This window comes from Amborella trichopoda, chromosome 8 (genome assembly GCF_054954075.1).
Source record: "Amborella trichopoda isolate Santa Cruz 75 chromosome 8, AtrichopodaSantaCruz75HAP2 v2.0, whole genome shotgun sequence".
In the NCBI taxonomy this organism is placed as follows: Eukaryota; Viridiplantae; Streptophyta; class Magnoliopsida; order Amborellales; family Amborellaceae; genus Amborella; species Amborella trichopoda.
Genome location: NC_142343.1, coordinates 19,801,908 through 19,825,945, shown reverse-complemented (window position 1 = coordinate 19,825,945; position 24,038 = coordinate 19,801,908). Strand labels below are relative to the sequence as shown.

The 24,038-nt window shown below is 37.8% G+C and overlaps 1 protein-coding gene across 8 annotated transcripts in view; it reads left to right on the top strand.

Moving 5' to 3' along the window:
* Window positions 1–22,667, top strand: part of LOC18440397 (uncharacterized) — a 73,930-nt gene extending 51,263 nt beyond the window's left edge. For all 8 annotated transcript variants that reach the window (XR_016061005.1, XM_020671063.2, XM_006850544.4 and 5 more), the window contains 5 exons: window positions 6,460–6,526; window positions 6,905–7,087; window positions 8,103–8,159; window positions 8,302–8,397; window positions 22,162–22,667. Coding sequence is in view for 7 of the 8 variants with exons in the window: in XM_020671063.2 (XP_020526722.1) it covers window positions 6,460–6,526; window positions 6,905–7,087; window positions 8,103–8,159; window positions 8,302–8,397; window positions 22,162–22,320 (562 nt within the window). In the remaining variant the exon portion in view is untranslated. The remainder of the gene's footprint in view (window positions 1–6,459; window positions 6,527–6,904; window positions 7,088–8,102; window positions 8,160–8,301; window positions 8,398–22,161) is intronic.
* The last annotated feature ends 1,371 nt before the right edge of the window (window positions 22,668–24,038 follow it).

Genomic DNA, 24,038 nt, shown 5'->3' with positions numbered 1-24,038 from the left:
TGTATGTTGCATGCAGTATGGCTTCATGCACATGTATACTCTGTGTACTGCATGTAATGTGGCTCCATAATCCCATTGCAAAATCTACACTCCTTTGGCCATATTAGCTGTCGTTTGACTATTCTTGACTTTATTACACAAACAACTTATGATGCCTGAATAAACGCAAAGTTTATATTCTATGGAGACATAGAAACATGAAAAAGCCTAGAGTATTAAGATAATTAGTCTTCAATTCCAATGAAAGCCTAAGTTCTGTAGTTTCAAGATGAAATCCTCATGATTCGGTTTTATAAGGAACTGATCTTGCATTTCTTTTGTTTAAGACAATTCATATACCATGTTTGGAGGATCATGTTAGAACTTGTAAATGAGAATATTTCTGCTTGTTATCTGTGACTATGAATCTAAAAGCACTAAAGGGACACATACAAGAATATTCTTGATGAATATGTCAATACTTTAATGCCCATTAGCATCATATGTCCACTTGCATCGTAATTTATGTCTGAAGAATAAAACTCTTTGGTCACTTAGGTCTATCATCACATTCTTGGGCACATGAATGGAGTGAATTAAACATGTATTTGACGACAAATGTTTTAGGGTGAGAGTACGTTCTAAGGGGATTAGAGAATCTCATCATCTTATGGGTGTAGGGATGGATTCATTGAGTATTGAGCCTAGACTTGATCGCTGAATAGGAAGTGCTGGCAACTAGTTGCGTGTCAGAAATATTATACATGTGACTTGGACCACTTCTTCCATGGGCATGCTGAAGCTGGACTTTGATGGCTGCTCCTATGGTAACCCTGGCCCTTCCAGGGTAAGTGGGGCCGTGAGAGATCATCAAGGATCCATTGGAATGATTTTACTGGTCTGAAGGGCTCTGGTTATGCAAATATGACTGTGACAAAAGAACTTCTTACTGGCTGAGAATGTATTCCCAATCCTAAAAGAAGTGGCAATATGGAATTCCACAGAATAAAATAAAAAATATTTCTCTTTTCTTTTATTAATGCATCTGAATTCCACGTACAAGTGCCACAAGAACTACGGTAAACAAGAAATAAAATCTTAAATACAACCTAGGATCTTTCCTTTTATTGCCAAATAGAATAGACACAATCCAGGATTCATTGACTAGCTTTGACTATAAATTAGTACCAATAATATTCCTGGAAATTTAAATAAGAAAGCAAAGAACGACTGCAAAACAAAACTAAACAGCCGGGAAGGCTTACTTGAATTTTCCTAGGGTCATCCCATTAGGACTTAGGACAACCCACACATCTAATTACTTAACTGATGGCATATTCTGATCCTAGTGGCCCTCTGCTGAATTTTCCGAGTGGGGAAGCTTTCTTAGGCAATACCTTTTCAGATTTTGGGTTTTAAGAGCATAAACAAGATTAGGGTTTCTAGATCCTTTATAAGGCGCCTTCCTTGGTCTTACTTTGGGCTAGGCATACCCCTCTCTGTTATCTTTGCCTGACGTACCACTCCCAGTAGCCTAGGGTGGTGCGTGCCACCCTTTGTGGCTAAAGAGGAGAGATAGAGATATAGAGTGGGGCATGGAGGAGAGAGAAGAGAGAGAAAGAGACTAGAATGAGATGTAGAGAATGACGGGGTCCCCACCTTATATAGCCTCCATGAGGGTCTAATATTCCTATTTGATGTAGATTATTTGATGTAGATTCATCTTGACAATAGGACTCCTATATAATCTGTGAGGTGAGAGAGCCATCCATCCTATGAATCATCCGTTATGATTTAGTTTGAATCTAGGAACCTTATCTCTTGATTCTTTGACCCACATCCGCTTCAAGTCAACCTACGATAATACCAAATGACCAACACCTCCAATCTTGACTAGAATTCATAAAAGATTGTAGGAATTCAAAGTCATAGTCAAAATCAAAGATTAAAAGAACATTATCAAAATATAAAATATTCTCTACTCCCTACAAAATAAGGTCACATAGTCTTTTCAAATATTACACAAGTTATCCTTCTTTAATGGAACTTCTTATATTGAAAAAGAAAATCAAGAAGAGAGGAAGCGGGCGTTCCACCACCAAGGTGAAAGGTGTGGGCCCTATGGGCCCCACATAGAATGTGGATGATAGGTTCCCACCCGTAAGAGCAAGTCACACACACATATGACTATAGCGCAAGGGGAACTCTTTCTATGCACACGTGTATGTATCCTTTGTAGGGTTGCTTCCTGGTAATGCGATTGTCATGTGTACATGCCGTATGAAAATTTGTTGGGGATTTTGACCCTCGCTATCACAGCCCTACATCCGGACACAAGAGATCATGAAGCTCTCTTGGCTTACAAACCATCCATGGGCATCGCTCAGACCTCTGCAAGGGATGACACTCTAAAACTATGGTAGTCCCATATGCCCACAAGTTTGGGTTTTATACATGACTAGAGTTGTAGACCACCTAACCCTAGGTTTGTCAACTGAAAAACACATCCGAAAAAGCCATCCTTGTGCATCTCTTTGACCTCAACCGGGGATGACCCTCTGTAAACCCTTTTCGGTAGTGCCTCACACCTAGAGGTAAGGGGTTTAGACATTGCTAGGGGTATAGCCCGTTTAACCCTTGGTCAATCAAATAATATACACTCTCACAAAAGTGTATAATCCACTATAAATGTCTTTTTACATGCTCTCATAGCCTTTAAAAGATATGAACCACAACACACACAAGCATGCTCCTTATCGCCTTTGGGGTTCACATTCTTAGGTGCTCTATAGTACCTGACTATATGCCCAAACCTCTTGCTGTTATGACACTGGGTATTCTTCAATTCCCTCTTTTTCTTAGGCCCATTATTCCCCTTCTTGATTCTCATTATTCTTATTCTTATTCTTGCCCTAGCTCTTAGTTTTCTTAAATGGTCCTGGGTTGGGTTTGAGGTTTATGAGGTTCACAGATTCATTTGTAGCTGGTGTATGACAAGTCATCCTTCTTTCTTCTTCTGCCATATGCTTGGCGATGACCTTGTCCAACTTTGGCCTGCTCGCTTGGCTGTGAGGGCTACGATGAAGTCTTCCCATGAGCTTGGCATAGTGTTCAGTAGTTAGCATACTTGCATCTTCTCATTTGGTTTTATGTTGGCAGCCTTAAGCTCTTAGATGAGTGCTCTGACAATTTGAATTTGCTCAGTCAGCTTCCCTGCTTTAATCTTTAGATCTAAGTACTGCTGCATTGCCATGGGTATTCTTCAATTCCCTCTTTTTCTTAGGCCCATTGTTCCCCTTTTTGATTCTCATTATTCTTATTCTTATTTTTGCCCTAGCTTTTATTTTTCTTAAATGGTTGTGGGTTGGGTTTGAGGTTTATGAGGTTTACAGATTCATTTGTAGCTGGTGTATCACAAGTCATCCTTCTTTCTTCCTCTGCTATATGCTTGGCGATGACCTTGTCCAACTATGGCCTGCTCTCTTGTGCTGTGAGGGCTACGGTGAAGTCTTCCCATGAGCTTGGCATAGTGTTCAGTAGTTAGCATACTTGCATACTTGCATCTTCTCATCTGGTTTTATGTTGGCAGCCTCAAGCTCTTAGATGAGTGCTCTGACAATTTGAATGTGCTCAGTCAACTTCCCTTCTTTCATCTTTAGATCTAAGTACTGCTTCATTGCCATGGTTCTTCTAGTGAGGGGAGGAGTAGCATAATCAACTTCGCGCTTCTAATGGATTTTTGTAGTCTTCAGGGGCTCGTACATGAGGGCTTGTGTATCCATTGCCATGAGGAGGTGATGCTTAGCCAGGATATTTTCATGCTCCCACTGAGTATAAGCATCCCACATAGATGGCCTTCCATAAACACTCCCTCTTAGCCCTGGTGGGGGGTTTTCTGTAAACATCTAGCCTTGTCCTTTGAAGACGATGCAGTCAATTTTCTCCTTCCAGATTTCATAATTCTCCCCATTGAAATTTTCAGATTTAATAAGTTTAGCCTTAAAGGCTTTTTGCTGCCTTCTTTTTTGACTCAAGAATAAAAGAAAATCCTTAGACTATGGTAGTAAAATATGACTGCTCTTATACCAATGAAAGAAGTGGCAATGTGGAATTCCAAAGAATACAGTAAAAGTTTTTCTCTTTTCTTTATTAGTGAATTTGAATCCACTTACAACAGGTTAAAAAAAAAACAAATTCCACATACAAGTGCTACAAAATACTGCAATAAACATGAATTAAATCCCCAAACACAACTTATGATCTTTCCGTTTACTGCCAAATAGATTAGATACAATCCAGGATTAAAAAACAAGCTTTGGCTATAAATTTTAGTAAAAATAATGTTCTTGAAAATTCAAATAAATAAGCAAAGAATGACTAAAAAATAAAACCATACAGCTCGGAAGACTTACTTGAATATGCTTAGGGTCAACCCTTAGGACTTGGTCCACCTCACACTTGATTATCTCACCGTTGGCACAATCTCATCCTATTGGCTGTGCTGAATTTAAAGGGTCCGGAAGCTTCCTTATGCAATACCTTTCAAATCTAGGGTTTTGAGAGCATAAACAAGATTAGGGTTTCTAGATCCCGTTTTAGACCTCTCTAGGGCATGCTTTGAAGGCACCTCCCTTGGTCTTGGGCTGGGCATGCTCCTCTCTGTTATCTTTGGGTTGCGTATCACCCATTGTAGCCTAGGGTGGTGTGTGATGCCATTTGGTGATGTGAGAGAGAGAGAGAGAGAGAGATGGAGAGACAAGGAAGAGAGAGAGAGAGATGGAGAGACAAGGAAGAGAGAGATTAGAATGAGGTGTAGAGAGTGCGAGTGAGAGGGGGAGGGGGAGGGGGTGGGTGTCCCTTCCTTATATAGTCTCCAAGAGGGTCTAGGTATGCCTATTTGATTTAGAATTCATCTTGGCAATAGGACCTTAAATAATCTGTGAGGTGAGAGAGAAACAAATCTGAGCTTTCCTTCCCATGAATCAGCCATCATGATTTACGGAGGAATGTAGGAACCTTGGTCTCTGATTCTTTGGCCCATATCCACTTCTGGTCAACCTAGGATAAGATCAATAAAAATCATCTCTTATCTTGATTAGAAGTCATAAAATATTGTAGGAATTTAAAGTAAAAAAGATTTGATCTAAATCAAAGATTGACAGAATATTTTCAAAACAAAAAATATTCTCTACAAGTGGAGTGATACCAATGGGTCAGGAAGTCAGGGCACTCTACCCACCTAGTAACTGTGGTCCTCGATTCTCTTCTTAAATCAACCTAATGAGACACATGACCCACAGTCTCATGAAGGGTCTCATGATTGTCTCGTCAAAGTTGGCCAATAAATAGTAAAACCATAGTCTTGGAACGTGGATTATAGGTCCCTCCCCTTTAGAGCAAGCAAGTCACACGCACATATCACTATAGTGTAAGGGGTACGTTCTTTATGTACATGTACATATGTCCTTTTGTTGGGTTGCTTCCTGGTAGGCGGCTGTCATGTGTGCATGCTATATGGATGTTTGTTGAGGATTTAGCTCTTGCTTTCATAGTTATACAGGAAACCACGAAGCTCTCCTAGCCTACAAACCATCCCTGGGCATCTCTTCGACCTCAACAAGCGGTGACCCTTTGAAATCCCTTATGGTAGTGCCATATGCCTAGGGGTGAAGGTTTTGAATATGACTAGGACCATAGATCTCCTAACCCTTGATCAGTTAACTAAGGCAAATTACATGATCTTGCAGGCTTTAAAGGCCAAAAACCCCAACAAATCCTTCTTGTACCCACTGATTTTAGAAAGAATCCTATAAATGTTATATGGTGGACAAGGGAAGAGCGTCCTAGGTTAAGAAGTCTTGTAGGTGAGTTGCAAGCGATAAAAGTCCTTCCCTGGGAAAGCAGCGACATTTCATTGTCTCTAGGGGGGCAAATGACCTAGAGCAATCTTTAGCCCGAGATGGAAATGGCAGAGAGGGCTCCTTGCTTGGTTTTACACTTTAAGACTTTCTTACTTTACTCCTCCCCTATTTTTCTGTCTCCCACCTGACTAGGCACATCGCTCTTTGTTTGCTCCAATGGCACAAATTGTTGTGTAGTGGGTTCTCTTTTTAGTTAGCTAAACAAATAAATAAATAAAATTTAAAAGCAGGAATATGTAAAGCTTTAGAAACCTTCTTTGCCATATAGTCCTAGTGAATTCAGGTTATGACATGGCAATGTGTTGGATTAGTTTTTAGCTTTTATGGCTGCTAGAAATAATTTTACACAAAATCATGTTGGCTTTGCTTCTTGATTTGTTTAATTCATGCGATTGACCATTTTCAGTGTTTGTTTATCCATATCTAGAACTCTGCATCATGTCTTGTTATTGTATAGTTGCTAAAATTTGAAGCACTAGAATACTCATCAATAGTTACTTGATCATCGGATTAATTGCCAAATATGAGTCTGAAAATATGCATCTAAAATTTCTTCCAGGTTGAGAAATAGATTGAAGCATCTCTCTGAACAGTATGCTATTGCTGAACAGCAATTTGTACAACAGGTAAAGTGCATCATGTGTTAATGAAAAGTTTCATGTAAACATGCATTGAAATCAGTGCTTTAAGGACTAGCCATCTGGCTTGGGGTCAGTCAAGGTAGTCATACCCGGCACTCTGCTGTTACTGAGAAACCTTTGGAACTAGCCGAGTATCATCAGTTCCCAAGATTTCTTTGTTATTTTTCTGGAGATCAGCTGTTTCTGACTCAGACTTGGCTGAGTTTGACATGTCGACTCGGATTTGGGCCCTGCCTGGTTCCTGGCCTGTGTCCATGTTTAAAACCACTGATTGCAATTATAATCTTGTGTGATTCAATATATTGAATGCATACCCAAGACTGTTTATTTAAAGGTAATCTTGCCTTGATGGCTATAATGCAGTTGAAGAAGAAATCACTTGAAGTACAACTTGCGGAACTAAAACTTCAACAACATTTAGATAAGTCCTCTCATGAACAATCCCAAATGCAGATATACGCAGATCAGGTTTCACAGCTATTGTTAACTGAGAAGAATTTGCGTTTGCAGTTGACTACCGATGGAGAAAAATTTCAGCAATTCCAGGTCACTCCTCTCATATACAAATCCTTACATATCCTCCCTTAATTCTTCAAAGCTTTTATTCATATTTGAGTACTTGTATACTTATTAGGGCTTTCTGATAGGAAATTATCTATTTTCTCTTTGAGCTGAATGTGTACAACGGTCACTGAAATAGTTGTGCATCCATGATATTTTGTATGATATGTTTAATTGGAAGAGAAGGACCATAAATACCATATAAATTGGATATCCATTATGGTATCAAAGCAAACCTTGAGATCATTGTGAAAGGGGCGGGAGAGCTTCAATGCTAAAAGCAGTAGGGCACCGGTATGTGTTTGAGTGGTACAGATGAATACAGAATGGCCAAAGCATCCCCTTACATTTCAAAACACTCCAACACTCCTCATGCTTGAATATGGATGTCGTCATGCCATATTTGTTCAATAACTCCTAGATATATTCTTTGGAAGTGCCCCACATACAGAGCACTATTTTCATCTGCAAATTTTTTTCCTGGCAAGAAGACAGTAGAGGAGAAAATGAAGTGGTGGAGGCCATCAATATTTTATGTTCGCATGAAAACAAGGTTTCTGGCTGGCAACCTGGCTTTGGACTCTTGAAAATGATGATATTGGCCGCATGTATGTAGTTAAACATGAACTTAAGTCGTATCCATTGCTCTTGTACCAAGTGTAGATATTAATCTTAATTATAGCTGGCAATGGAACATTAGATGTGTCTGTTACTGTGTACTATGTTAAGGTTTTCAGTGTTGATCACCATGAAATTTATAAAACTATATCATCCACAAGGTATAGAAGAATACACGTCCCTACCATCAAGGTCTGATAATGCCAAAGTCAACACGTTCAAGTGAATAATTATTAATTTAAAGCCATATTCTTGTCATTAGCACTGTAATACTTTAAAGGAGAAATATTGTATTTACGTACATTTGTATCTACAAATTATTACAGCCAATATCCAGTTTTCCAGTTCTTACACTTGAGTCTTATTCTTCTTCTTTGTGCAGGAGGCACTAGTGAAAAGCAATGATGTGTTTGAATCATTTAAGAGGGAAATGGAGAAGGTAATCAGTAAAGCTTTCTTTGCCAATGGTTTTCATGTATGACTATGCCTTCTTTTGAAGCAATATTCTCCATTTTGTTTCTTTTTGCATTTTCTAGAATGTATATTGAACAAGTTGACCTTTTGTTTCACATGGCATCAAGATGGCAAAGTCAATTAAGCAGCTTAAGAAGGAAAATACTTTTCTTAAGAGCAAATGTGAGAAGTCAGATATTTCACTCATTGAACTTGTGGAGGAGGTATGTAAACTATATGTTTGAATTTCTATTAGGCATGAGGTCCTACTAAAATTTTTTGTTTGCAATTGAATTCTTTATTTGTGCCATTTTGAGATCTATGTAACTTCTGGGGTTTCACATTGTCATAATACTGTAGTATTTTAATTTCTTTTAGCATACTAAATTTTTTTTTGTCATAATACTGTTGTATTTTAATTTCTTTTAGCATACTAAAAAAATATTTTGTGTTTTTTGCCAGCATCATTAAGGCTTTGCATGGGAGTGCCACACATTAAATCTCTAATTGGATGAGCGTGGCGCCCAATTTCAAGCCATATAATAACGGAAAAAATGAGTTTGGGGTTTCTTTTTGAATCCACTTGCAAAAAGGGGCTTATCAGCAGCATCGTGAATGTTTACTCTACTCCAAAAGTTATAGCCAAATCATCTGCAGGCGACTGCCCTAGCATTTTAGGGATAATGTGTTGTAATGCATAATGAAATAGGATTCAAGCCCGCCAGCCTATATATATATATATATATATATATATATATATATATGGAAAATGGTCCTATGAGCCAGTGGGCTCACAAGAAAAAATGAGCCCAGCGGTCCAGATTGAATTTGGGACGATCACGGATGCCTGATAGTGTTTGAATTTTAATTTTTTTTCTACAAATCTAAATCACTTGAAATTTTAGGCGTGTGTTCTTCTCATCAAGCCGCACCTAATAAAAATATAAAACAAATATTCCACAACAAAAATTGACAAAAATACCCCCAAAATTTTTCGGGGGTATTTTGGTCAATTGTTTTCATGTAAAATAGTTTTTTGATATTTTTCGAAGATTCACCTATTTTTGATGAACACATGCCTAAAATTTCAAGTGATTTTGATTCGTAGGAAAGAAATTAAAATTCAAAAAGCATCTGGCATCTGTGATCGTCAGATCGGCCCAGATTCAATCTGGGCCGTTGGGCTCATTTTTTCTTGTGAGCCCATTGGCTCACAAGATCATTTTCATATATATATATATATATATATATATAGGGTGTGGTTTCTACAAGGTTGCAACCTCAAACAATCCAATTAAGGCGCACCTCCAAATTTTATCATAAAATGTAATGTTGGCGTAAAAATATATTAAGATTATCTTAAAATCTATTTTTATATCTAATTATAAAATTTTAAACTAAATAAATAGTTAAAATCAAATAAATCTATAAATATATGAAAATCTTGAATATGGACGGTCTAGATAATGTGTTGCAAGATGCATTATTTCTGGGACTCAAAATCTTTTTTTTTTCATATTCATACATCTCAATGTCAAGATGATCAATTAGAGGGTTTTTCAACAATAAAACAACATTTTTCGATGGATTTTTTAGGCGCATATGTAATCCTACATTTTAAGGTTCCAACCTTATATAAACTTTTTCCATAAAAAAAGTTACAAATAGTTACAAATAGTTTGTCACCTAAGATGCATACTAATTTGGTTATGCTTGTAGCCATAGACCTTGATCGGATGGTTGGAAGTGTATATTACTATTTGAATTTTAATATTTTTTTACAAAAGCTGAAATTTTGGGCGTGTGTGCTACATATTGTGGCACACAAGAAAAAAGTATAAAAGTAAAACAAATGTCAAGTAGATACTACTAAAATTTGTCAGGGGTATTTTGCTCACATACGTTTCTGGAAATATTTGGTTTATGTTTATCTATGGTGTGATGTTGTCAAGTAGATATGCCTAAAATTTCAGCTTAATCTAATTTGTAGAAAACGGATTAAAATTCAAACTATAGCATACATACTTGACCATCCGATCAAGGTTTGATAGTTGGGAGCATATAACCGAAATTGCTATTTGTTTCTTGGTGACAACCTATCTGTAGCTTATATATATATATATCCATATATATAGGGCCGAGGCTCTAAATAATCAAATTAGAGCCCACCTAAAAATTTCTCTAGAAGAGGTTGTTTTGATGCCCAAATATCCTAAAATTGATCATTTCGATATCACGATGCATGGACATGAGAAAACAATAGATTTCATGTTTTGGAAATAGTGCATCTTGTAATGCATTTTTAGATCGTCAATTTTCAATATTTTCAAGTTTTCATAGATCTGCTTGATCTATACTTTTTTTGAAGCTTTAAATTGTATAATTAGAGATGCAAATATATTCTAAGGCTATCACAAAGATTTCTAGTATTGAAACCACATTTCTCGACACTATTTGATGGTGTGCTCTACTTTGCTTGTTTAGAGCCTCGGCTTTATACAAACCGCATAATATATATATATATATATATATATATATATATATATATATATATATATATATATATATATATGTATGTATGTATGTATGTATGTATATTTGTATGTAGATAGATAGATAGATAGATATGAGTTACTCTATTGTCCACACCCCTCAAAAAACAACAGGTGATGTTTAGAGGGAATTGTGAATGGCATATTTAGCAAGAATACCCCTCTTATAATTCATTCTATTCAATGTAAAGGGTGTTTTGGTAAAATTTAACAAACCCCTGCTTTTTCCTCAATCCAAGGTCTTTGCTCCATCTCTTTCTCTCTAACTAACTAAAGCCCCCACTGATCACTCCCATCTATTGTGGAGTGGCATCAATGGAACCATGAAAACCTTGTGAAAACAATGCCTCTCTATGCCCATCTAATAGCCCCAATACTCAATCCGTATGACCTTATGTTTTTCCTTTTATAAACCCCAGTCATTAATCCCATATATTGCAGAATAACATTAACAATGCCCTACAAAAGTCATGTGAAACCGAACCTCTCCATAACCCACAAAATCAAGGAAACCTCTCACCGGATGACCTATCTCTACATTGCTAAGCTTTCCTTTAGCAATGGACCACAACTCCAAGAATTATATGTGTTAGCAATGAGTTATTAATTTCCTTGCCCCTTCTCCTCTATATCGCTCGAAGCAGATTGATCTCTACCATTATGTTTCTAAACAGGCCAGTTAGGGCAAACCCCTTTCTTCTTGTTCCAAGGGAAGAAAGGGGATTTGGTGGTGACTCAGCTTTCCTTTCATTGTTCATAAAAACAGGGCCGCTAATGCTCTCTCTCTCTCTCTCTCTCTCTCTCTCTCTCTCTCTCTCTCTCTCTCTCTCTCTCTATTTGAGTGACTGAACTTTTTTTTTTTTTTTTGGGGTAAATCGGTGGAGGTGAAGGCCCCCTACCCGTTTTTATTAATGAAAGATAAAAAAATTACAGCACACTATTTTACAACCCTACAATGGGGTCGTTGTGCAACATCATAAAGTAAAGGGACAAAAATAAAGTTTGGAGGTCTAGAGCGCTAAATAGTTATCATCATCATCATCATCATTTTTGTTTTTTCCCAATTAATTGGGGTCGGCTACATGAATCTTGATTCTCTATTAGGATTCATGATGGGTTTTGGCAAAATTTTATGTTGGCTGCCTACATAACACAACCCTGCCCTTTTACCCGGGCATCTGATGGGTTAAGGAAAAGTTTAAAGTTATCACCTTCTAGAGCGCTAAATGGTAGCATCTGAAAAAACTACAGCCTTTTTAGCAAGTACATCAACCACTATATTAGCCTCACAAAAAATATGGCAAATAGACCATGAATGATTTGCAAGTCTGAACTTGCAATTAGCAGTTATGGTGTGAAGTGCCTATGGAGATGTGCAACCGCCACGAATAACCTGCACAAACAGGGAGGAATCGCTTTCAATCTATAGAGGGAAGCAATCCATCTGAATAGCTAAGTCAACACCTGCTTCCAAACCATAGAATTCTGCATAATTGTTGGATGTGATACCCAAGGAGATAGCAAATGCAACAACAAAAGAACCATCGTCCCTTTTGATAATGCCTCCACAACCTGCTCTGCTTGGATTCTGAAAAGAAGAACCATCAACATTTAGCTTAAAATGTTGTGGTTGAGGAAATGACCATGCAACAAATCTGGGTAACTTGATTCTTTGTTGACGTCATGTTACTTTTAGATTTTCTGTAATTGCCTTCTCTGAAATGTGAAATGACTAGGCCTTAGCATCTGCCAAGTCTCGAACATGACAAGCGATCCTCTTAATTAGCTGTTCACGTTTGGACACCTTTTCTTGAAACATATGATGATTGTGCTCGTCCCAAAGGATCCAAACTGTTGTGAAAAATAAAGAATGGCAGATGTTGAGAAGACCATCATACTTGAATTTGAATGCTATCTGTTTCCACAACTTTGCTGCCATTGATAAGTCCGGCGTGAATCGTTTACCACATCTCCATGCTATGGACCTCCAAATCCCCTGCGAAAAACATAACCATTAGATGACATAAATTATCATCATTAGTGTGACAAAAGGGGTGCATATGAGCCAAGGTAATTCCTCTTTGATGCATAAGAGATAGTCGATGGTGAAGGCTCAGCCAAGAGAACCATTTCACCCTAGGATGACACTTAGAGGCCCATAGTGTTCTGAAAATTGGTTGAGAAGAACTCCTTCAATGAATAAAATTCCATGTCTCTTTAACCGAGAATATTCCATTAGCAGATTGAATCCATACCAAAAATTCATCTTGTGGTTTAAGAGGAATTGAAAAATCCTCCACCTGCTTCCATATTCTCAGTAAAGTGCCAGATGTTCTCAAGAAAGGGCCATATGTAGGCGGAGGCAGATGCCAAGTCTGTGGGGAGCCATGTAAATAATTTGCAACCTTTACCATGTCGTGCTGAATATGGAACCATAAGATTCCATAGTGGATCTTTTTGATAACCATAGATCTTCCAAAAAAATCTACTTTCCTTCCATCTCCAATAATCCATCTAACATTGTGGAACAAGAAAGATAACCCCATTTGAATGCCTTTCCAAACATATGAGCAATTCTTTGTATGAGTTCTCTAGATAGAGTAAGTCCTGAAGTACCTGTGCTTGAAAAAAGGTGCTATCAGAGAGGAAGGATATGCCAGGATCCTCCATACCAACTTTATTATAACTGCAATATTGAACTGTATAATGTCACGAATCCCAAGCCCCCCGTCTTCTAGTGGAGGACATACATTTTTCCATTTCAATAGATGGATCCCTTTCTTATGAGCTATGTCTGCTATTACAAAATTTGGTTGCAACCTCTCTACCGTATTGCATGTGCGTTTGGGCAAGATGAAAGATGAGACTCAGAAAATGGCTGATAAGCTGAGAATCGATCTCAATAGTTGTAGCCGACCTGCATAAGAGAACGATAAAGCCTGCCATGTCATTATCTCAGCAATGAGCTTCCCCACCAAACTATGGCAATTGTGATGCTTCAGATTACCATGAAACTGAGGCAACCCCAAATATCTCACCAGAAGAGAACCTTCACCAAAACTCAGTTCTTTCAAGATCAATGCTTGGAACCCAGGGATACTCCAAAGAAGAAGGCCTTATTTTTATTTGCATTCAATTTCTACCCTGTGGTTTCTCCACAAGTAGAAATGATAGAATTATATGTCTTGTTGTTGTACTACAAGCTTCACAAAAAATAACTGCATCATCAACATAAAAAAGATGTAAAACCCCAAAATCACAACTAGAGGGAAGCCCCAAGTAGCATACCTTGTGTCACAGCATGATACAATTGCCTGCTTAAGAAGTCCATGACCAATAAGAAATGATATGGAGATAAAGGGTCACCTTGTCGTAACCCCTTTTACCTCTGAAGCATCCCTTTGGGGAGCCATTATAAAGTACCGAAAAGGAGGGAGTGGTACTACAATGTCGAATTCAGGAGACAAAAATATTTGGAAAACCCAATGCATGCAACCTAGCAAGTACAAAACTCCAAGAAACACGATTACAGGCACTACTTAGATCAAGCTGCAAGCATATCTTAGGGTTGGTTGTGTTCTTGTGACATAGGGAAATAAGTTCATTTGCCATCAATATATTATTTGTGAGAAGTATTAAGGAGCATCGCTTGTCTATGATCTATAAAGATATGCAAGTAATCGATTAAAAATGAGTTTGCTTATGGTCTTATAGCGAACATTGCATAAGGCAATAGGTCTGAATTCCTTCATAACACAAGGGGAATTGACTTTAGGGATAAGGCAAATGAAAGTGGAATGTATTTGTTTGAGAAATTTAACTTTCTTGAAAAAATCATGAAGAGCTATAAAATGATCCTTCTTGATCACCTCCCAATTGAATTTATAGAATTTCATTTTGAAGCCATCCCGCCCTAGTGCACTCTGACTCTTCATTTTCTAAAGAAACCTCCTTTATAAGTTCCCTTTGCTGATTTGAATTGAGTCTTGAAGATGGAAGAAATTGATTAACCAAACTAAGTGACTAAACTCTGTTATCTTTTCTTCATTTGCTGGTTTTAAGACAATTTTGGGGTCTTTTTTGAGGTTGAGATTCTAGGTTCAATGCAAGGAAGATGGGAATGATGGAGCCGTAAGTGGAGAAGTAAGAAGCATAGAAGGAGGAAACAATTATATTGTCTCTCTTGCTGGTATGGGAGAGGGGCTGTAAAGAGTGAGAAAGGGGATACGGGTAGAGGAACTCAGGAAGACAACATAAGGGGCTTTTCATCCACTATAAACTGGTTTTAGTGATTGTAAAATGACTTGAAAAAGAGAGAGAAGGGGGGGGGGGGTGATGGTGAATAGAGAGAGATGGACATCAATAAATGAAGAGAGACAGAGAATGTGGAGAGAGAAGAGATAGAAGTGGCTAGAGAGACAGATGGCAGTTCTAGGGAGAGAAACCATAGTTATTGGGAGCGGGTGTGGTGATGGTGAATAGAGAGAGATGGACACCAATAAATGAAGAGAGATAGGGAATGTGGAGAGAGAAGAGATGGAACTGGCTAGAGAGACAGATGGCAGTTCTAGGGAGAGAAACCATAGTTATTGGGAGCGGGTGTGCGTGCAGGTGCAGGTGTGGGAGCCTAGGATCGACCCTTGCCTGAAGCTCCTTACCCTTAGAGCGCTTGAGACTGCTGCCTAGGGAGCGACGTGGGAGGAATCTCCTATATATGCATTACATGTATATGGGAGCACAAGGGGAACATCCCATATTATAAATTTGTATATTGTATGTGTGTGTAGTATCCTCAATTATTACTATATATTATTGCAATTACCTGTATGATAAATCATCAATGTATTTGTGTGCATATACTAACAAATATGTCACTATCAGAATGAATTTCATTTCCCTCTTGGCATCCCTCCACTCGACTTTCCTTGGCCTTTCGGGGATGGACACCTTGTCTAGACTTTCTCTCCTACGGGCTCTTTTTCGTTGGTCTCTTTCTATATAAGGCTGCTGCAACCGCTTACGTTTCCCAACCTGAACTCAGTTTTATCCAAAGTGTGGTCCTCCATTGCACCTCAAAAAGTGCAAGCTTTTAACTGGATCGCCTGCTCTGAACATGCAAACTCCCAATAGGTGCGTCATGTGCTTTTGCGAGGAAGAAATGAACACTCACTTGTTCATTCATTGCCAGCTTGCCCTTCAACTTTGGAGCCATCTTATCCAACTCTTCGGAGTATTTTGGGTTACCCCTCCTTCTATACCGGCGTTGCTATCAAGTTCTTTCGATTCTCACTGGCCGAAGTCGGGCATAATCCTTTGGAAAGCTTCTTTAGCAGCAACCTTATGGATAATTTGGCTCGAAAGAAATTCAAGAATTTTCCGTGGAATTAAAAGCGAATTCCCAGCTCTTTTTCATAAGATTACTTCATTGGTAATCTTTTGGGCATCCAATGACAGAGTATTCGCTGGAACTTCGGCTGCTACATTCCTTTGCAACTGGGAGAATCTTATTCACCTCGCACCCCCTTGCGTCTCAAGAGCATCTAATTGGACGCCTCCCCCGGTTGGATCCATAAATCTCAATTTTGATGGATGCTCTCGGGGGAACCCAAGCCCAGCTGGTACTGAAGGAATTTTTTGTGACCATAATGGCGATATTTTGGCATCTTACTCAGAACACCTAGGCCTCGCAGACTCACGGTTTGCAGAGGCTACAATCCTTTTGATGGGTATCAAGAAATTCAACCCTTCATGGGGTTCCCAGTTGCAAGTCGAGGGAGATGCCAAAAACATTATATCTTGGGTCTCTGGAAAGGCCTCTCCTCCTTGGTATCTTGCCCATATTTTTTATGAGATTGAGCATATTTACAGAGTTATAGACATCTCATGGATGTATATCTAGAGGATGTCGAATGACTTCCTAGATCGTTTGGCTAAGGAAGCTGCTCGGAATCAACCTACAACCCTTGTATAGTTGCGACATATCTGCACTATCCTTGGTTTGGTCGCTGGTCCATCTCCTTTTTTGCTCTGGACCTCTGCAGGAGCTCCCTTTCTCTTCATCTTTTGCATAACTTTTTCCCTCGTTAACGGGCGTATTATATAAGCCCCTCTTCTTTGGATAGCTCTTATTTTTGCCTTTGGGGGGTTTTAGCTCGTCATTTTTTGTACAGGTCGACTTCTTAGTGGCCCTTTTTTGGTTGAGAGACCCAGTCTGTGGTATTCTCAACCCTAATTGTTGTACTCTTTTATTAAAACAGTTAATATCATAAAAAAAAAAGAAAAAAAAGCAATCAATCTTTTGGCATTATCAATGTGCTGAACGCATGCTAATAAGAACTTTATTGCTAGAAAGTCCCATAAAAAAGTATGAAATCCAAGAAAAAAAGGGGAAAATGACCTCTACCCCCCTCCCTGAAATTTCCATCCCAATTAGCCCCTTGGGTTCACCAAAATCCATTGTACCCCCTCAAATTTAAAATTTAGGGACTGTTAGCCCCCTAATTGTGTTTTTCTTTGTTTTGTTTTGTACAAATTAGATCTTTTTATTTTAGAAAATTTTCCGTTCCCTTCTTCTTCCGTTGCCTAAAACCAATCTTACCTCTGTGGATCTCTCTATAAATTTAGACATGAAAAAAAAAAAAAAAATTTCTTTAAAATTATGACCTATTTTACAATTATATCAATATCGTTTGAACTTGAAAATGATTAATCAAGCTATTTGTTACTATTTTTAATGGTTATTATTATTTATTTATTAAAAAACTTTATCAAAATACTTATAAGCGATGAAATATTTAACAATTAATATATTATTGTTGTTGTTATTGTTATTATTATAGTTATTAATTAATTATAATAATTATAAAAATTATAAATTATTATTATCAATAAAATTTATATATCAAGTCACAAAAAAAATATGGATGACTAACGTATGGGTTTGGCATTTTGTAAAACAAATAGATCAAATTTGTAAAAAGAAAAAAGAAAAAGATAATTAGGGGGCTAATGGTCCTAAAGTTTAAAACTTGAGGGGGTGCAAGGGATTTTGGTTAACCCTAGGGGTTAATAGGAATGAAAATTTCAAAGAGGGGGTTAGAGGTCATTTTCCCAAAAATAAAAATAAAAATTAATTTAGAGTCTATTGCATAAGCAAATGGTCAACATAAGAAAATAACGAAATCCAATCATAGATTCTCTATTACTTATTGAAGAGTTTATACGAAATTAAAGAGGCATTTTGTGTTAAAAAAAAAATGTAATGTATGAATATCTTATGTAATTTATTTAATTCCAATCAATCTCTACACCTTCCTATTTTGAAAATAATCATCCTTATTTTATAGAACATTCTATTTCAATTTCAAATCACCTAGATGGCTTCATGGACAAAGCCACACTATTCACAAAATAGGTAAGAGTGGGGCGCCCCGCTTATGCATGACACAAGCTGGCCTGACACCCCACATAAGTGGGCCTTCACAATCTAAATTAATTTTTAGAAAACCATAAATATTTTATTTTTCTCTCTGGATATTTAAGTACCTAAAAATTCAATTTTAGCTAATTTAAGAAATTGATTTTGATAAAATAAAATATCAAGAGCCTTTTAAGAATTCATATTAATATTCTAAAAATTATTTAACACAATTAATTATTTTAAAATAATTTGATGGGAATCAAGTTCAACTTCGTTGACGTTAACAAAAATGCGAATATACTGAGGCACTCCATCTCTACTAGTGATTATGTCCCACATTCACTTTCTCAAATTGACTCAGTAGTTCCCATGACTCACAGTCCCTCATAAGGGTTCATAATTGGACTACCAAAGCCAGCCAATAAGTGATCGCAACACAATTTTAGTCTCTGGACTATAGGTTCTACCTTAGAGACAAGCCTAGGTCACACAGACCTGTGCATGCTCATCGCAATTAATGTATGGGAATATACTTCCTAGTACGACAATCATAGGTACATGCCGTGTGATGGTCATGATGAGGATTTAGCTCTTGTCCCTTTAGGCCTACCAATCACACCAGGGTCAGTAAGTCCCTTGGTCAACTATCCTGAGCATCTCTCCAACCTCATCAATGGCTAACCCTCGGTTGTGCTTTATGCCTGGTCTCATAGGGTTTTAGAACTCAACTCGGCCTAGTTCGTAAAGCCTAGTTTGAGTCTTGGCATCAATATTGCCAACATCGACCCCTCTGGACCATGATCCTTTGGTCCCTCTGGAACGTACATACTCCCATTGGAGTAGTGTTCAAAAAATGCAGATTCGACCGCCTAGGCGTGCGTTTTGGGTGCCTGGCCACCTAGGCACCCTCTAAGATAGAGTGCCCTCACAAAAATTGAAATCCCCTCAAGAAAAATAAAAAAACAAGGAGTTCTTCGGGCATGGTTTTAAGCCTTAGGGAGGTTTTAGGGAAATTTTAGAGCCCCAAACTCCTCGTGAAATAGACAAAAATGTAATAGTACAATCACACGAGATTTACGGATACAAGTCTCAAAGAGATTGTAACTTGTAAAAAATAAAAACCCTCTTTCAATTATGATAGTACTTTAAAAATAGCAAAATCAAATTGATGTCGGTGCAAACCTCGTCTATTAGATTGCCAAATGTCCTCAAAATCAACTACTAGAAGCTCAATTCCACCCACAAACTATTGCCTTTGTTTTGGGAAGAAATTGAAAAAATAAAAAAGTTATCAATCTTTCGATAAATCTCGAAAGAGCGGTTTTTGGGGAGTTTTTCTCACCCTAAAAGCCACGGTTTTGGTTTCGAGCGTTTAGAATGCCCCCCCAATACCCTTTTCCCCCCTTTTTAGAGGGGCGGCGGGGGGGAGGGAGAATGACTGTTTTTAACCCTCAACGAGACCCATTCCGTGTTTTCTCAACCTGTCACGAGGCGGCCCCTAGACTGTAGCGCTTAGACGGCGCCTAGGCAGGTGCCCAGACGCAAGACCCATAATGATCCGGCCAAGCAAGCGCTTAGTCGTTTTTAAAATATTTCCGCCTAAGAGGTCGGGCAGGCGAATTTTCGAACACTGCAATGGAGTTATCATATCACTATGGTCATAGTTTTTCATGCTCTCGTAAGGCCTTTAAATGACCACATAACCCCACCAGAGTGATGAATGGCAAGGATCAAGTCCTCTCTAATGTCAATGCCCAAGATTAATCTACTGTACAAGCTTATAAATAGTAATCCTATTCACCGATTTGAGAGTGTCTAATTAATCCATAGAGTGGCATGCCCCCCCTTAGGGCTCTCCCTCTCTTCATATAGAGATTGAGAAAATAAAGTGTAGAGTGTGTGATCTAAGTAGAAGAAAGTGGGATTGAAGCTCCATTAAAGATTCATTTCAAGCTTTGAGGACAAACCCTAGCTCCATGGTGACTAATTTTGGAGAATTCTTCAGCAAGCCATGCATATATGGAGTTTATGGTGGCTATAACTCTTTATTTATAGCACGACATCATAGCCCTTACCTTCTTATTTCATGGGATATTTGGTTCAAATTGATCCTAGGGTTTGGGCCTTTAATTCCTAGTTCTTTGATCACAATTTGGAGAGATTATGATTGAGTTTTCTTGAGAATTTTCTGACTGATTTTTCTGCAACTTTTGGATCCAAAATAGTCATTTAATTCACCTAAAATTACGGTGCAACTATGCCAAAAATTCCTCCCACCTATATTACATATTTCATCACCAAATTGTGAGTACACATTTTTCTCCCATGATTTTCATCAAATTTCATGAGCTACTTCTCTGCGGAAAAGTGCCAGAGTGTAGTTAATATGGTGCTTAAAAGATTCCCATAAAATGATGTGAAATGTTCTTGGTGCTGTACGAGTACTCTTTCCATAGTATGCAACAAAGTCCTTAGCGGTATATTTGGCACAAGGAGCTCGATATTTGGCTTCCCATGATCAAGATCTTGTAAGCGCTTGTGTATCTTTGTGTTTGTATGTGGGGATTGAGTTTTATGGAGTGTATGTAATTTGGAATTGATGTTTAATTATATTTGTATGGTGCTGAATTTAATAGCACTTGAGTTTTATGTTGACTATACTCAATCTCCTTGTGTAGTTTTGGTTGGACTTTGTTTAGATACATAAATAGAGGTGTAATACTTGGATTTTAAAGGGTATGGATGTCCAAAATGTGGTTGTAATTCATGTGTAAGTGGCTGTAATTGAAGTTCATGTGAGTATATGTGATGCAATTGAGTTTTAATTTGAGATTGTGAAGTCCATTGTGAGTGAGATTTTTTTAGTCTTTTAACGTGGATTTGATTCCATAGGCTATCATGGAGATGGGGAGAAAAATATGGGAGGGGTCTTTTGTTAATTCTTATACACAATCCCATGTTTTCAGCTTTCAATAAGAAACCAATTCATAGAAAGTATAACATCACCTTACCCTTTTCTGGATTTGGGTTAGATATCCTCTTTTTAGGGTTACAGGATAATCTTGACACCGTTCTTCCAATTAATATATATATCGTCTCCCACGGTGTATAGTGAAGTTGTCATACTGTCCATTGGCGACTCAATAGTATATGGTTTGCATCCCTAGGAAGTACATCATACTAAATAGACTCTTCATAGGTCTTTCTAATAATAAAATTTTGCATGCAATTGGTTAACAGGGGTCTCGCTAACTCGCTTTCAAGCAGAGATCCTATATGGTTGAGGATTTTTTTGCACTTTGGCTTGAGTTTGTCCACTATCTCGTGTGACACCATGTAGCTCCCACTATTGATGATAATGGCATACACACACCTTATCCCACTATTGATGATAATGGCATACACCTTCCCCTATGCTGTAAATCTAGGTGTAAGATGTTTCTTCAGAGCCACGGTCTTCCACTGCCTTTGGAACAGATAATAAGTTGCCTAATTAAAAGCAACTCCCCTTCATTTGAATATAATTCTACACTAGTCCCTTCTGGTGCATCATCGAACTCATCATAAATAGGCCCCGTCTCAACATCCCTTTAACAGTTCTGATCTGTCTCACAAAGATGTGTTCCAGCTTGCTCCTGGGACACTCAAAATAGTGATGTCCTGTTTCGCTGCCCTTAAAGCGCCTAGCACCTTCGTCGCGAATTTGACTAGCACTTGGGTATATTTTCACATGTAATTGACCTTAGTCTGACTTCAGCCCATTGAGCTCTGCTCATGAAAATCCACCTTGTCTTCATGATAAGAACTAATCATACCCATCGATAAGGGCCATCTATTGCCACTTCAAGCTCATGAATCATTGATTTTTACTTTGATTACTTAGTTATATGCTGACGTTGGAAGAAATGGTAAGCTCTTATCGTTCTCTTTTATAATGTACTTTTGGTTTATATCAAGTTTGTAGGTTTGATCTTCTAATTATGAACATTGATGCGTGCTATTTGTGATCTCCACAGCGTGAATCCTTGAAGAAACAACTAGAAAAAGTGAAGTGTCAGAAGGAAAAGTTGGAATCCCTTTGTCGCTCCTTGCAAGTTGACAGAAAAAGGCAAATGCTTGAGAATAACTCTGAACCGGGTTCTCATGAACCTTTCTGTGGAAAGGATGAACCCTGAAGGAGTTCGTGTGAAAAATTTGCTTTTTTGAACTACTTGCACATCAGTAAAAATGGGATTTCCAAGCCGGGCATCTGAGAAGAGATTGGGACAAGATCCATAGTTTGCTTTTTGACTTGTTCCGCTTTAGCAGTGTAATCTTTGACTCCTGTGATTCTTGTAAGAAGTATCAGTGGATGTGCTGTAAGTTTCGTGATCACATGGGACAAGAAATTTATTCTTCAATTTTTGTTGTATAAACATTTTTGAGGGGGCATTTGTAAAGACTGAGGAAGCACATGAGTTGATTGGCACTAATTTCATGTCCGTTTCATCAATGACATACTGGGCCGCACATTGTCAATTCATATGTAAAAGTATTTACCTGTTCGTGCTTTTATTTTTTTCTCATGTTTGTTTTGCCATATTTAGAATGCCATACATTGAAATTTTGATAAATCTTATTTGTTTGGAATTCAATTCTACTGTATTACTTCTTGTGGTCATGTGTACTTTGATTGAGCTGAAGAAGATAATGAGAAAAGCTCAAGTCCTGTATCCTCCATGTTACAAAGTTGGTAAATTGGAAACATAAGTGGTGTTTCTATAAATCCATGGGATTTATGATTAAATTTCTGCTAAACGACCATGGTTCTCTGGTGCATTTCCTTTGATGGTTTGCAATGCATTTTTCATGAATTAGAAAGTACTTTCATGATGGTCTTCAAACTGTTCTATTTTGGTTAGTATGCTTGCCTAGGAAACATTGTAAGTGAAATTATTTGTGAAGCATTAAACTATTCACAGAATCTTATGACTGAAGTTGGCCAGGTGTGAGCATGGCATGGCCAATGGCCAAAGTTGTATGGAAGTCCCTTCCAGAGAGAGAGAGTGAGAGAGAGAGTGACAGAGAGAGAGAGAAAGTCAAACCTAGACCCCATTAGTTTGTTGGTTGATTGTGTCTTAATGATAATGAAAATGTGCAGTGGCCTGCTAATATAAAGTCGAGTTTGGAAATTTGTTGATCATCAGTAAGGGAGTTAGAGCACAGTTTCCGTGGAATTGAAGTATTTAATTATGGACACAGTTCCTATGAGTCCTAAGACTCATGTTAGGAATGAATTTATTTTTGAAATGGATTTTGGACCTAATTTTTAAGGAATATATAATGTCTAACATGGAGATCATGAATGTGTAAAAATGAAGACCATTGATTTTAACTTTTTTTGCAGGGACCATCCATTTGCATCCATCTTTAAGATGGATGTTTTATGTTTTTAGGGGACAAATGTAAGAATGTGTTTTTATTTTTAGGTAATTCAGTAGGGATAACGAGTTCCTACCTGTCTTTTGAAATCATTAATGATTTTTTAATGCATTAAGTGAGAATAGAAGTTTAGACTTTAACTGGGGTATATGTGATGCTATCACCACGACCCAACCCCATTTCCAAAGGTAAGAATGTGTCCCCTTATACATGACAGTTTTCCTTTAATTATTTCTCAATGAGTCAGCATCAATAATTGGTTGTGGTTTCAGTTAAAGCACTTATCTTCCGAACCGATCTCATTTGAGAAGTTATCAATCTAAATTTCTTTAGCGTTTAGCACTACACTGCTAATAGCAGAAAAAGGTTTCCATGAATTAAATTGCATGGGAAAAGATGATGCATTCAGATTTTTTCGTAGCTACCAATGTACCAATTGAATTGCCAATGCCTGATTCTTGGTACTACTGTT